At 39.9% G+C, this 15,674-nt stretch overlaps 1 protein-coding gene across 1 annotated transcript in view; it reads right to left on the minus strand.

Annotated features, from left to right (window-relative positions):
* The window catches only part of SNX24 (sorting nexin 24), an 86,316-nt gene extending 70,895 nt beyond the window's left edge, over positions 1-15,421 (minus strand). The window contains exon 1 of the mRNA XM_062600303.1: positions 15,282-15,421. Coding sequence (XP_062456287.1) covers positions 15,282-15,341 — 60 coding nt within the window. The 5' untranslated portion in view covers positions 15,342-15,421. The remainder of the gene's footprint in view (positions 1-15,281) is intronic.
* Positions 15,422-15,674: the final 253 nt, after the last annotated feature.

The following is a 15,674-nucleotide window of genomic DNA, read 5'->3' on the forward strand; positions in this document are numbered from 1 at the left end:
CATGTAGCCCGACAGTCTGTGCACACACTGAACTCTCAGATAAAAGCCACTTGCAAGGACAGGATGTGAGCTAGTAATCTCAGCTGAAGCTTCCATCTCCCGCTAACTCTCTCCAAAGAAGGCTATGCTGAAATTGTACCTAAGGGGAAAAAAAATAATAATAACCATTCTAGTTAAGTGCTGGGGTGACCCACCATTGGTGCCTGCAAAAGACTGATAGCCAAAGGTTGTCAGCTACTACACAGAGTTATCTAGCTACTAATTTGCCTTCTAGAGGGTCTGATAAATTGGTCCCCAGTATCTTCTGGAAGCTTGTTGATGATTTGTTAATGGAATTGTATTTCACTATCCACAAACTAGAAATTGAGAACTACTACAATGGAGGAGGTAAAAAGGGGACTTTCGTCAAACAAACCTATAAATTCTGCAACTGGAGACTGAGTAAATGTGAACTGTTGTCCCTTATTTCTCACATTCCCCACCATAATCTTATAATCCTATTGCCTTGAGAAATTTAGATACTACCTGCTTGAGCTGTGAGGAATAAAAATCTTCTTTCACCTTAATCGTATCCTTTGTTAATAATCACAATTCTGGTAGACGAGGGATTTTTGATTCAGTTAGTACCACACATCCTGCTAACAGACAGTGGTGAAATTCAAGTAGTCTGTAATCAGCATTCAGGACAAAGTACTGTACTTCTCTATACCCAACCCTCTGTTTTTAAATATTACTCTTGCAGGAACCATGGAAGGTTCTTTGATACTTTCTTTGTCAGTAAGGGCAAAAGCTAAGTCTAAACATGAGCAAGTCAAACATGAGCTAAGTCTAAACCTAAGACATGAATTATGCTGAGTATAAAGCGAAGCTAAGCTCTTTGTGGATGTCTCAGACAGAGCAGCAAGAGGGAATGGCAACGGCAGAGGGCGCAGCACTTTTACCGCCCTGCTCTATCCGCGACTCCTGACAAAGTACGTGGCCTGAGATGCAATGGAGCAGATCAATCAGCACTCAGCCAAATGCACACGGGAACAAGCATACAAGAACCTTACTGAAATTCAGTGCAAAATGTCTGCTACATTAGGTCAGAAAGAAGGTGTCTGCTAGTAGTGGACATGTAAGAAACACGAGTGGGGGGGGGAAAAAACAAAAAACAAAAAACCCCACTGATCTCTGAATACCAGAGCACAAGCTGGCAAGAAGCTGCTCACCCACAAAGTTAAAAACATACACTTGACAATTCTTTAACCAAACATAATATCTTATGATACCTACAGTCAGTTCTGCAGACAAAGGTTGTAACATGACACCAATGTCTTCCCTACAAATCCCCCTGAAATACTCCTCCCTTCCTCAAGATACAGTTCTCAGATCAGCTCCTGAATCATTTGGCAGGAACTGACACAAACTGTGTGGTCCCAGTGATTTCTGTTATTAGTAAACCTGCAGTGCCTTCCAGTTTCCCAAGTTCATATAGTCCACCTTCATGCCTCTTCAGATGAGTCAGGTCTCCAGTGGAATACATCTGTGCTTTTAAGATGCTAACTCCAGCAAAAAGGCTGCTGCATGGCTCTTCCCTTCTATAAAATCACGCTTGTCTCCTTTCATAGCAGACAGATGAGGACACAGGGATAGACTAGGGCTGAAAAACCGGAGCTCTGATCAGGCAGTGTCCAAAGTCATTCCTGTCCCTGAATTGCTTTCCACTTCACAGGTAAGCCACACATCTAACCACCTCTCTATAAGCCACCCATACAGTAATCTAAACATTTAGAGAATATGCATTTTATGGTAGAAATTGTACACAAGAAGAGGTGCACAGAGGTAACAGTGGCACTCAGTTTTCCTAACTTTTAATCTGCCCAAGCGGGAATTTTCCCGGAAGTGTTGAACCTCCCTATGGGCTTTATTGCTATGTATACGTACAGCTACGGAAACAAGATACAGAAATTCTTCACTGTTGCTGTTTTGCAAGTGTGAAGTACTAGACAAGGAACACACCGAACACAAATGCTTCACTCAATAGTATTAACAATGTTTAAACACGGGGAAAAAAACGATGTTATATAAGTCTGCTCCAAGCACTGCTCCTATCTGAAGACTTAAAATTCCTTAGGAACAGGAAAGCAGCTCTCAGGAAGAGAAGGACCTTGCAAAAGGGTCCCTTGAGCAAACTGAACAAGAGACATTTCTTCTTCCACAGCCAGGTAGAAGTAGAGAAGCTCACGACTGTTTCAGCAACCATGTCAGCAAGAGATGCTTTAACAGTCCCAAGGAGAGGAAAACCCTCACTATTGCACTGGACTGTGTTCAAGTCATGCATTATGATTCCGATTCAGGAGAGTGGCCAAACACGAAAGAAAGCAATGCCAGGCTCTTTGTCCAGCACTAAACTCGACAGTTTCAGGCTCTTTGTCATTATCTCTTACCTTATCTCCCATGACCAGAAACGAGACACCAAAAAAACCAAAGAACAGTCAACTAGGAAGGAACTAGGACCCTAAATTAATCTTTTTACAAACAAGGTGAGGAACAACAGCAAGAATCACTGCCAGAACAGAAGAGAATAGAGTTACTTTGGGTGAGCTCTCAAAAATTTTATAAAGCTTCAGAATTGGTAGGGGAGAAAAAAAATCAATGGGTTGAATTTAAATTGTTGAAATAATGCAAAAAACAATCACTAAGTTATAAGGAGAGGCTTACAAAAAAAAAAAAAAAAACACAGAGGATGAAAGATGAAAAGTTTAGGGATTTTTTTTTTTACTGGGAATTGCACTTCAGAGCTTCCACAGACTTTGCTTACACAAATTTTCTGCAAACGCTCCAGTCGTTTTGCTTTGCCAGTGCTGACTGACCCAATAATCCCCTCAAGTCTATTCTAGTCCTCAATCCCTGTGAGTTATCTAGTTCAACCTACTGTCCCCAGGCAAGATCAACCAAACTTCTTGCCCTGGACAGAAATACCTAAGTCCTGCATAAGTCCTGCAAAAACAACAGATTCTGTATTCTGTTCCTGAAAGCTATTCCCATACCGCAGCATCTTAATTATTCAAAATCATCCCTTATGAATATTCCTTGCTTCTGGTACATAGGACAAGAAATTGCAGGGCATAACTGTACAGCATTCCCAATGCACAGATTGATTACTTCCCCTTTGCAAGAGCCTTTTATGTTATTGAGGATTTTTAAAAAGTTCCTGCTCAGCATTTTCTTTTTTAGAACTAAACTACTCCCAGTTTGTTCTGCTCTTCTAACTGATCAGATATCTAGAAAGTAGTATCATATTTTCTCCTTCTCTGCTTTCTCCTGTGGATACTCTTTCCAACTGACTTGCATTTTTTCTTGGATTATAGTACCTAGAATTGGACACAGTCCTCCAGCCTAGGTTACATTCCACTTGGCATCGGTAAGGACTACTTCTCTCTTACACTTTACATTGCTCTTTAAAAATCCTGATATAGATTTGTCTTTTTTGCAACAACATGATGTTAGTGACCCATGGTCAGCATGTGACCCATGGGTCAGTTTGTGATGCATAATAAATCCCAGTTCCTTTCAGGAAGGACCACTATCAGTTGGATCTTACTCTGCTACTGATTATTTTTGCTAAATGCAGCACAAAATATAAGCTCCTACTGAATTCCTCCCCGTTTTCTCCCTTTTCTTTTTTTAACATTTCCAACTTACCAAGCTCATTTTTAATTCTCCAGCACACTCACAGTCACTTTCACCTTGGTGTCGATGGCAAATTTAAATAAGCACGCTCTATTCCATCATCTGGGTCATTAAGACATCGACTCATATGGGACCTCAGACAGATCTTTCTGCAATGCTCTACTATCCAGTTAATCATTTTATTGCTGATGTATGCGTGTGCTTCTGCATAACTGTGCCCAACATGTGCAAACACACATATGTGCATGCACATCTACTTTCTGTCTCTATCTGTATATAAGGAGATGACATTGATCAAAGTAATTAGTTGGTTTTGGTGCTTGGTTAGCTGCCAAACATTTAGTTTGCTTCTAACACAAGTAAAATTCATAACTGTAAATAATATTTGCACAAGAATCAACTACCTTGTACTTTCAACTGACAGCATGTTTCAACTAGAAATAGAACAGAGTTGTTTTATTGATGCATGTATAATACCAGTTATCAAATTGCAGAAATCCACATATTTTTAAGAAATCAAGCTACCAAAAAAATCACCAAAAAAAACCCAAAACGTATTTCCAACAGCTGATTATCTCAACCTTAAAAAAAAAAAAAAAAAAAAAAAAAAAAAAAAAAAACTTTCCTTCTGTTTTCACTTACAATATTGAACAGTGAGTTCTGATCCTAATACAGAATTTCCCTCAGGAATTGTATAATGTGATAGTATCTTTTTGAATATATTTAGAATAGAAAGAAAAAAAATGCAGGATTTTAACATTTTGCTTAGCTAAGGAAAACTACTAAACAAATGGGAAAGGCAAAGTAGGAAAGAAGCTGGAAGACTTGCTAGCGGGGTGCTCAGAGTTACACTGCTGTCTGAAATTCCCTAGGCAGAAGTAAAAAGAAACGGTTTTCTGCTCAAGCATTTTTATAAATTCCCCAGAGATACCATGAATATTGATAAGAACATTTTAAAAAAAGTCAGTTAAATATTTAAGCATGAGCATGTATGCCACACTGATGTAGAGCAATTGAATAAAAATCTGCTCTTCCTTTTGCTCTCCAGAGAAATCCTTGTTAACTCAAACTAGCATGTTCAAAATTACAAGATTCAATGATCTGGCAGTTTTTAAGAACAGATTACTGACATGGTTTTGAATGTTTCTTAGATGAAATCACTAACATTAACACCTTCACATTAATCGATTGGTGTCAGCAGAATTCAGGAGAGCTATGCTGCAGGCTCCAACACCAAAGCACTAATCAATTAAAGAAGTCAGCTGAAAAAAATGATGCAAAGATCAGAGTTGTCAATGGCAAAATAATCTCATCTCAGCGGTGTCAAAAGAGTAAAAATTATGCCATACGCTTATTCAATAATATGCGCGTAAACTACCCAGCCAGTCAAAAGATTTAGTTATTCAAAAATTCAAATAACTGTTGTAATCAAACCAATAAAGTAACTCTTCATAAATCTATATTTTAGAGAATATCCATAAATCCTACAAACTTATCTCTCTTTTATGGTACTAAAGAGCACAACTCTTAAAAAATACAGGTATTTTATGTAGACAATACTGTAACGCCAAATAATAGCAGTCTTAAACATGAAGGAAAAAAACGACATGCATGCAGCTTAGTCCCTGAAAATTACTTAACATTTTCACACCTCTTATTGTTTCTCCTTATTCAAAAAAAAAAAAAAAAAGTCAACGCCACTGATTTTCTTCCACATATATTCCGCCTGTAAACACTTATTAAGCACAAATAATGCTGCTTCGTTAAACAGCTAAGCTCTTGAACCTGCTGAGTTAGCAAAGATGCCCGCAGTAGGGTGTTGAGAAGGGGGGCGTTAAATACCACTCAAAATAGGGTTCTCATTTCTCCGTGCTCTTTGTTTGGCTATCACCGTCATGAGGGCCTCTACCATGTTACATGCCATAGAAAGCTACCTGACACAATCTGTAGTGCATTCTTTACCTTCCACAAGCAAACCATCAGAATCTATTAAAATTACTTTACGCTGATAGCACTAGAGACATGACAAATCACAGGCCAAGAGTCAGATACCAAAGAATGTGTCTCAGGGCTTTGGGGCCAGGCCCATTTGCAAGCAAATGATATTGTGTGAAGCTGGCATGCTCAGTGCATGACAAACTGAGGCAATTTCAGTACTGTCGCAGAAGCTGGGCGAGATTTCTCTGATGCTGGCTACGGTGAGTGTACAGAATTGTGCAGAGTTCCCAGATTTGAATCACTTGGGGCCTGAGAGGGCTTCACTTGACAAGCCACAAATAATTACACTACACTCTTGGTATTGTACTCTATTATTTTGCCTCCCTTATCTCTAGGCTTTGAGCACTCGTGAACAAGCAAGGTCGCTTCTATTTTGACCATGATGCAACAAAACATTGTTCTTTTGTGATATGATAAATAAAACACAGCCCTGCAGACTAAACATTTTTATCAGGTCCATTTTCCACTTTTATTAGCAACAACAACTCTGGGAGCTTGTTAGAAGAGTAGAGGTTGGAAATAACCATGCAGGCAAGTTCATGAGCTTTTCACTTAAGAGTGTGATATAGCTATCTCGTTACTGTAAAAACTCATTTGAGAAATGGGGCATTAAGCTCTTAGCCCTTAACAGATAACAGTTATATCTGTGATTACTTTAAGCAGGTTTTTACCCTCTTTCAAATCAGTGATTTTTGACAATTTATTTAGCGAGTAGCAAAAAATAGTTTTGAATGTGCAGCATGTTGCCAGTACTTCTGCAGACAACAAATCTTTTCCAAAACTATAGTAACTGCATTGTTCTACATCAGTTCATAAAATGTATTATTCAAACACCCAGTTAGGGTAAATTTTCCTTTAGTGAGTGTCATGTTAGCCACTGAATTAAAAAATAAAAAAGATGCTATCACAACATTCACCTAAAAAAAGCAGTAAAAGAAACACAGATGGCTTTCATAGTTTACGGATCCAATTTTTAGTTATCTTTTTAGCTTATAGAACATTCAACTGTTTCTGATTCCTATTAATGTAATCTTACGCTTATTTTCCAGATAACTACACAATAGCAATTATGGATCAAAAGGTAAGAAGATAATGTTAAAGCTGAAAGTGCTGAACTCAGAACATATTCCCCTACTTTGTCTCTAGTTCAGCTTAACATATTGTCAAATTTAAAAGGAGAGAACTACCATCCCCACAAGTCACTACCAAATTACCTGTTTTAAAACACATCTAAACATATTCTTTGCCTCTTCCTAACTGAGGCAAAGAATTTATGGCAGAACCTGGAAGCCTGACATCACAACATTTCTGCCAAGAGAAGGCAAAACTCGAAACTACCAGAGGAACAGATTTTGATGCGGAGGCAAAATACGGAAGGAAAAATGCAGCATATTCAGCAATACTTGCGAAACTAGTTGAGCTTTGCAATCTGTGTCAAACAGGAATTTTAAAACACTCACAGGAAACAGTGCAAAAAAATGTATTATATTGTTGCCAATCACACATCCACTTTGTGAGTGATCAGCAAAATGAAAGATGTTCGATATTTTCTACTCAATATCAAAAATAGATTGTTTTAGTTATTTACTGCCTTTTTTTGCTCCCACATTATGACTTAGAAAATGAAGCTAGGCTCTTATATTTTAGAGGGAGAACAGATCTTTAATTAAATATCTAGCTTTTAAATGTTCTCTGACTTACTCTTAGAAACCAAATGTCTTGGAATTTCAGCCAGTGTATGCCATCCCAGGATACAATTTTTTGTAGAAGGCAGAAGAAATCAGAAAAACAATAGGCTAATATATTTTCTGATTCTATAATGACAGTCTTCAAACTTGCAATACAAGTTCTTTTTTTTTTTCTTTTTGAATACCCTCTTTTTCACAGCTTTCAACCAAAGTCAATATTTTTGTAACATTCCATGGCATTACTACAAATCTATTAGTCCATCAGTCAACAATTAAAATGATAAGTTCCTCACGCTTCCTCATCTCAGAAGAACAAGAAAGTTAGATTATAATTACCATCACAGCTTGACTTCAAGGAAGAAGCATGACCGGGGACTCCTAATCATGGGAAGAGGCTTGATTATTAACTAAAAAGGGTAAGGAAGGGAATCTAAATGCAAAGAAACAGTATTCTGCAATACCAGAAGTAAACTCCAGTTAGCTGAAGTGCATCTGATCACTTTTCGTAAAAGCAGCACCCCACAATCAATACGAACTTGCTGCCGAACAATTGATTGCTGCATCACATAATCAAGATTCTTAATTTGTCCTTATGTAAGAGATGATGGGAAAGCTTCAGATTTCATTATATTCCAACTAGGGGAAAACTACTGCATGTAAATACTTTCCCACCCTAATACAAAAACAGAATCCCTTTTTAAAAAGGGAATCAGGGGACAGAGGGAGTGTGCATGTGTGCACACACGTGCACACACACACACACATATATAAAATAAACAAGGGACAATGAGTACAAAAAATAAAATAATGAAGATAAGAACTACTTATCTCAGACTTTTCAAAGGGCACTAGTGGGATAAAAGACTATCATATAAGCCTTGTACCATTTTCACTATATTAAAGAATTCAGCAGTCAAGCAAGGATAATACACTTAAGGATAGTCATTAATTTTCACAACTCATAAGGCAGAAAAATATTACCAATCCAGGCAATGTCTTTTGAAAGAGAGCTGTGAAACTCTCAAGCAAAAAAAATGCATACTATGTAAACAATTTAACAACTCTCACCTGGAGGCCCACATCTTAATCAGGACCCACCTCCATTACAACATTCAAATGCCTAATACATGAAATGGAAGATGCAACAGAGGTTTTATTGTCATTTCTTATAAAGTACTACCTCCTATCTAGACTGGTGGCATCTGGGATTCAAAAATGTCTTGGTAAGATTCCCTATTTGCAAGTTTTTAAGAGCTGAAAGTTATTTTGAACAGGAGGGGGAGCTCTCACTGCAGCAGCAGAGGAAAAACGAGGGGCAATGATGAGTGTTTTAGAATAGGGAATCAATACAATGTTCCTTTCTCATAATACGCTCTTTCTGTCCTTTCTTAACACCTAAAAACACTCAAGCATCACTGTTGCACAACAAATAACCTGTTAAAAAAAGTATGTTTAATGGTTTACAAAACATGACATGCTTATGTATTTGTACGTACTTAAGTATGATTCCTCTAGGAAAAAGAGTAATCACGCTGTACCTACTAGATATTTATCACCAGGAAACCTAAAAATAAGCAGTACTTTAACAAACTATGTATACTTATCCTTTCATTTCCCTTAAAAAATATAGCGTCATTTTCAAAGTAAATGACAACAGTTCTGCTTTGTCATTGAAAATCCTTTCAAAATGTTCTGTAAAATGCTATTTTTGTCTCCTCCAAACCACAGAAAGTTAAGTCCTACCAAAAACTGAAAATAAAAATTTGATACAACTCCTCTTATAGCTCTTGTAAAAGAATTAAGAAAAACAAGCGATATCCACAGCAAGAATATTCAAAGTGCAGTAACTGCAAATACTCCCTTAGTATACTTCCACGGTGCATGCACAACATAGCTACTTCCGTTGCCTCCACACCATAACCAAACGCAGCACAGGAATTTTAACATCGAGCCCTCTGCTTCACAAACCTGTTTTCTCTACAGCTTCACTATTCCCAATCAGACTCTGACTAAATTTTGTCATTCTTCCTACTAAGAAACACAATTTAGTCACTAGACTGCACTAAAAAAAATTCAATGTTTTTCTTTTCTATTTCTTGTGAATTCCAAGATAATCATCAGTGAACCACTAAGATGGATTTGTGCGCATTCAGTCTCCATATAAGCAACCTCTTGAATTATTTCATATAAACTGTCAAGACGTTACTTAAAAGCAGAGTCATTTCAGGACGAGAAGAATGCATACATGCAAATTGCCAGCACAGGTAACATTCTTCACAAAGACTGCAAAAATTAATATTCATAAGCAGATGGATATCTAGTGTTATTTTCCAACTGATAATTTTGAATTGAATTCTGAAGAATTGTCACTTAAGATTTCCAGTATTTCCAAAAATATATACCTGTTATTAAAAATACAATCCTCTAAAATTGCTGCTGTAATTTCAGCTTAACTTGGTCACTACCATAGGTCTTTGGTTTACTACCATATATCTTTGCTTTAAGGGTCTTATCACCTACCTTACATAAAACTGATACCATTAAACACTAAAATTCCAAGATAACTTCATAAATGTCATTACAATGATGACTAATTATTAATTAAACCCAAAACATAATTGTGTTTGGCCTTAAAAAGTTCAAAAGTCAATGAAAATGTGTGTTACAGTAATAAAAAAGGGAGAGACTTACTACATTTTCCCCTCTTCTATTTATAAGCTCAGTACATTCTCCCTCCTCCCAGAAAACAATGTATATATGCTTAACACTATCTCGGTTCATGAGATTTTACAAGTCTCATAACTTGATGCTATACGGACAGAAAACACCATCACAGGCAGTTCAGCATGAATTCTTCTGATGAAATAATTTGAATGGTGGTGCCATACTAACATTTTACTACTACCACTACCTCTCAAAGATTCAATGACATTCAAATATATCTTTGTTATGACATGCGTTTGAACGCTATATTACTCTCAGTCTTTCCAAAATCATCACTTCCTCATCAAAACACAGATCAGTAAGCCTTGGGAGAGAATTAGGAAATGGATGTTCTGCAGTTATGCTTTACTGGCAGAACATGTGGCAGCTCTTGCTCTTTCAGGAGGTAAATTGATATAGATAATCATTGTGCTGCTGTTTATCCTAGTTCTCAACACCTTACAGAATCCATTGAAAGTGATTTCCTGCTCATAAAAACCTTACATAGTCCTTTCTAGTAGGATGTAATGACTATGGATGAGAGGTTTTTTTTTTTTTTTTTTTTTTTTTTTTTTTGAGTATATGCACAATTATAGAGATCAGAGGAGCTGTATGTCTGTCTAATCCATCAGCACCCCAAACCAGATTAAACACACACACACACAGAAATGGCTTTAGCCAATTGCAATGTATACATTTAATCAGTCAGTTTTTCACTTTGATTATACTTTTTTCCAGTTTCTGATTTAGCTGCCTTCCTCACACACACAGTAAAATTTTCTTTCCTACATGATACTCTAAGTTTGTGTTGCATACAAAATAGTCAGTTTTATACCACTGACCTAAAGTATGTCAGTAGGAAAACTAACTGGAGAGAAGAAATTTAATCTCCTATACCAAAGTGCTGCCAAATGCCAAAGTTAAGCCAACAAGAGGGGGGGAAAAAAGTATTTTCAATCACAGCAACCTTTAAGTCACCAGATTTAGTCTACTAATGCTTTTTCATTAGAATTTAAGAACAAATTGTCTCATATAGCACTTTTCCAACATTACAAAATCATTGACATCTGTTAAGTCATCTTTATACTCTTCATCTTCTCATGCAGGAGAGAAAATATCTGTACAGAGTTGCTGTGATTCCCTTGCAGAGATACTACAACATTTAAAAGTGAAAGTAACAGAGTTTAACTGTTGCTAAAATGGGTCTAATTTTTCTTTAAATTCCTTGAAAATCTGCAGTACTTGAGAATCTTACAGGTTACATCTTGCTTCCACAATATTTGAAAGTTTGGAAGCAATTTAGGGAATAGTATTGAAGTTTTAATTAAAAATGCAGTAAGCACATGTGTCAGTCAAGCACAAACTCTGCTCTACATCACATTTAAATATGTGTCACCTTGACTTGCAACATACCATTGTAAAATTTTTTTGGCCCATATAAATCAAGTGTACGCTAATTTATGCGGCAAGTTTCCTAGCCTCTGAATCAACATTAGAAATCTAACCAGTATTTATTATTCCGTTATTGACAAAACAAGCATATTTAAATGGTAACAAGAACACATGGGTGTCATTTTGAAGTTAAATTGTTCCCTAGGGATATTCTTAGTAAGCATCTACATTTAAAGGTCACTTATTGCCAAATTATGAACAACTGTTGCATTTATTAGCACAGGCTCAATAGTTTGGAAGCTAGTGTCATCAATTTAAACTGACAATGAAATCTAATCACCAAAAGGAAAACAGACATTTTCCCAGTTCTCTTTTTCTCCCTCTTGGGTATACCTCAAACAAAACTCGAACAAGTGCAACTATTCTCTTAACTAACCTGGAAAAAAAATGTTTTCAGAGTTTTATGCCAGAAGAAATGTGCTTCAGTAAAGCCGAGCTCCTGAAAGAAAGTCAGGAGGGAACAAGTTCCCCATATACTTTTTTGACAGAGCATTAACTTGAGCATTGCATTACAGACACTTCCATCTTTTTTCCTCCTAATCATTTCTTTCCTTTGAACAATCTTTTCACTGGTCAAGACTCCACTCCTTTTACTTCTTATTTTCTCCCTAGGTTTCCCTGTGGAGCTTGGGAGAAGTTTCTGCGGCAAGTTACTTCCACTCTTTCCTCAAAAGTGCATAGTGCTTCTACAGTTAGCTAGTGTTGACAACTCTTTGCCTATTCCATTTTCCCACTGCTGTCTAGAGCTACGAAGGAGAAAATCATCCAAAGCAACAGGCATGAGGAAGCAAGCTGAGCAACCAGCAAGGTGGTAACAAGCTTCCTTAAAGGAGAGAACAAGCACCCTTTCCACCTCTTTTCTTTCCAGCCAGTGAGAATAAACTGTGGCAGGATGAACATGAGAGGAACTGGAGCTGCTCCCTTCAGCAGGCACCCTGTCCTCCCCAAGACAACCAGGTGCTCGGGGAAACATGTGTTTTGTCAGCTGTGCGGAGCCACTGCAGAGAGGATCTCCAATCACTCTTCTTCTGTTCTCCCATTTCATACAGGAGATAGCTGCCACTGTTTCTTGCAAACAAACTACAAAACCCATCACCATACTTCTCAAAAATCCCTCTTTCAACCCACCTCCTCTGTAACAACCCCCCACAGTCACAGAGAGGAAGACCAGCCTTCATGACCTCCTGGCACATTACTGAGCTTGTGCGGAACCGACACACCAGCAAACTTCTGTGCGGCCCAAACACCATCATCCCTTTACACCATTAATCACATCATCTCTGATAATTCCTTGTTTCAGTCACTCCAAGCAAACATTTTCATTTGGAGCTTGGCTATACTAAGTAAGTAATCACTCGCAGGAAAAAGAATGGTAAGAAGCATGGTAAGTTGTACTCCTATGACCATAACAAACCTTGTTTTAAATGTTAACACTGAACATAAGTAGCATGACATAAAGTAATGGAAATAGAATTACTTACACTATTTCACAGAAATAACATAATTCACTGTATTACAGCACTCCAAGATTCTGCTCATCCCTTAAATTCAAGGGTCACATTTCGAAGAGATTCAGTCTTTCCACACAGTCACCTTCTACTCTTACCACAACTTTTAAAATTCATCATGTTCAAGTAGCCCCACAGAGGTTAAAGGGACTAATTAATCACAAGGTCCTTTATCTTCAACATCCTGCAACATCCATAATTTATAGTGGTATCTACTGAAACTACAGCTTCTCTCACCATTAACTCCCCCATAGAGGCCCAAAAGAAGTAGAGCAGATAGAGTCTGGACACTGAAACATTTATTCACAGAAACTCATCAAGCTATATCATCTTTTAGCTTAATGCATAAATATTTCTTCCCACACAGCACCTTCCTAGCTAGTACAGAGCAACTGTAAGCAACGATAAGCTCTCATGAGCTGTTGTTTTCCTGGAGGGAATGCTTACAGTGCATCCATTTGCATTAGTCATGAATTCCTATGCTTGGTACAAGATTCATGCAAATTATTTAATAATGTAGCATGTTCTCACATTAGAGTATGCCTTGCTCGTGTATAGTTAACAAACCCTTTAAAATCAAAACAAACAGAAATGTTATTATCGGATGAAACTTCCATATTCTCTCCCACAAGGATGCCTGATCCAGAGGAACTTTATTTGTGAGTGCTATTACAGTTTCATGCTGAGTGAAATCCTTGAACTAATGCATTTAATAGCATAAAGCACCATAGATCGCATGGGATGTAAAACGGAGATTCAACGCACTCATCTGACTGAAGAGGCACAGTCATCAACACAAGAACAACTATTAATCTCTATCAAACCAAGTTCATACTGGCAGGCTTCAGATGCTTGAGTTACTCCTTACCAGTGATCTGAGACAACCAGTGCAACCATAATAAGCACTTATTTCACTTTTAAGACTACAGTCTGTTTTCTAGAAAGATACAGTTTCAATTCCAATTTCTTTGAAGCTTAGTCAGCAGGAACTTACATCAGGCATCCATGTAACACAAATTCTGAAACAAATCCTTTAGGCAGCAGGATTCACACACAAAATTACTTTTAAAAATAAATAATAAATATAAACTCTAAAAAGAAATACTAAAAATACACATTCCTATAAATACATCAATTCACTACTACTAAATTCACCAGTTTAGTTTGTGGCTCTGACACCAATGAACAATCCAGAGGCTGGAGGGGGTAAAGCTTAACAGTGCCACCACCTTTGGCTCACCTTTGATGACTTAACCTACAACATCTGTGCAGTCAGAGCTACAAACTTCCACTACATGAGCAAAGGCAAACTGCCCATTGCAGATTTGAAAATCTCTGCGCAGACTGTCATGATTTAGCCAATACAGAAGAAAGAACAATATATAGCATCAGTATAAGGTAGATGAGCTTATCACTGGGCTGACTTCCTCTGAAACATGCAACAGAGAAATGCAGTTGGACTCTATGCAACTATGCCTATAATGACCAATATTTTGTCCATTCTGTAATATCAGATTTGTCCTGGGATTTCTTAACAGCTCAGAACTACTGCATAAATTTAATAAAATAAGCTAGCTTTAAACTTCCACCTTTAGCCAAGTGCCTTGGGCTTTGGTTCAGCACATCCCAGACATCCACCAGGAAATACATGAAAAAGCGTTTCACCCCAGCAGCTCCGAGGGGCCGCAGGATCGCTGAGGTCGGATGGGACCCCCAGTTCAGGCAGGGTCAGGTAGAGCCGGCTGCCCAGGACGGTGTCCACGTGGGTTTTGAGCATCTCCAAGGAGGGAGCCTCCACAGCCTCCCTGGGCAGCCTGCTCAGTGACCCTCACTGGACGAAAGTTTCCTCCTCTGTGGAGGTGCACTTTGCTGCGATTGCCTTGCGCCCGGTGCCTCTCCCCTGTCGCCGGCACCAGCGAGGAGAGCCCCTCCCCGTGCTCCTCGCACCCTCCACCGGGTGTCTGCTGCCTCGAGCCCGCCCCGCTCCGGGGGCCCATCCCAGCCTCTCTCCCGCCGGCCCGGTCCCGGGCTGAGGGCCCGGACAAGCCGCCCCGGCTCCCCCCCCCCCCCCGCCACCGGCGGCGCCCCGACCGTTGCTGCAGTTGTAACGGCCGCGCGCGCGGCAGCTGCGGGGGGGGGGGGGGGGGGGGGGGGGGGAAGGGAGACACGACGCAGCCCGGCCCGGCCGCTGCGGCGAGGCGGCGCCGGCGCTGCCCCCGCCACCAGGCGCGGGGGTCTCGCGCCCGGCCGCGCTCACCGTGTAGCCCCGCTCCAGCTCGCTCTCCTCGTAGCGGAAGGACGGGATGAACACCTCCATGGCGGCGGCGGGAGCGGGGACCGGGGGAGGCGGGGGGGGGGGGGGGAAGAGGGGGCCTGCCCGCTCCCCCTACGGCGGCGCCGCCTCAGCCATCGGCCGGCGGCACGTGACACCGCCCACGTGACGCCGGGCGCGGGGCGGGGCCGCGCGGCGGGCGGGGCCGCGTCGCGGCGGCTCAACGGTCAGGTGCGCGGCGGCGGCGCTCCGCAGGGGCTGGGCGCGCCGCGCGGCGACGGCGAAGCGCGGCTGTGCCGGCTCGGTGGCGGTGCTCTAAACGCGCACCTCACCAGGCCTCACACGGGCCGGGCCGGACAGCTGCGGGGTCAGACGGCT

The sequence above is a fragment of the Rhea pennata genome, chromosome Z, assembly GCF_028389875.1.
Source record: "Rhea pennata isolate bPtePen1 chromosome Z, bPtePen1.pri, whole genome shotgun sequence".
Classification (NCBI taxonomy): Eukaryota; Metazoa; Chordata; class Aves; order Rheiformes; family Rheidae; genus Rhea; species Rhea pennata.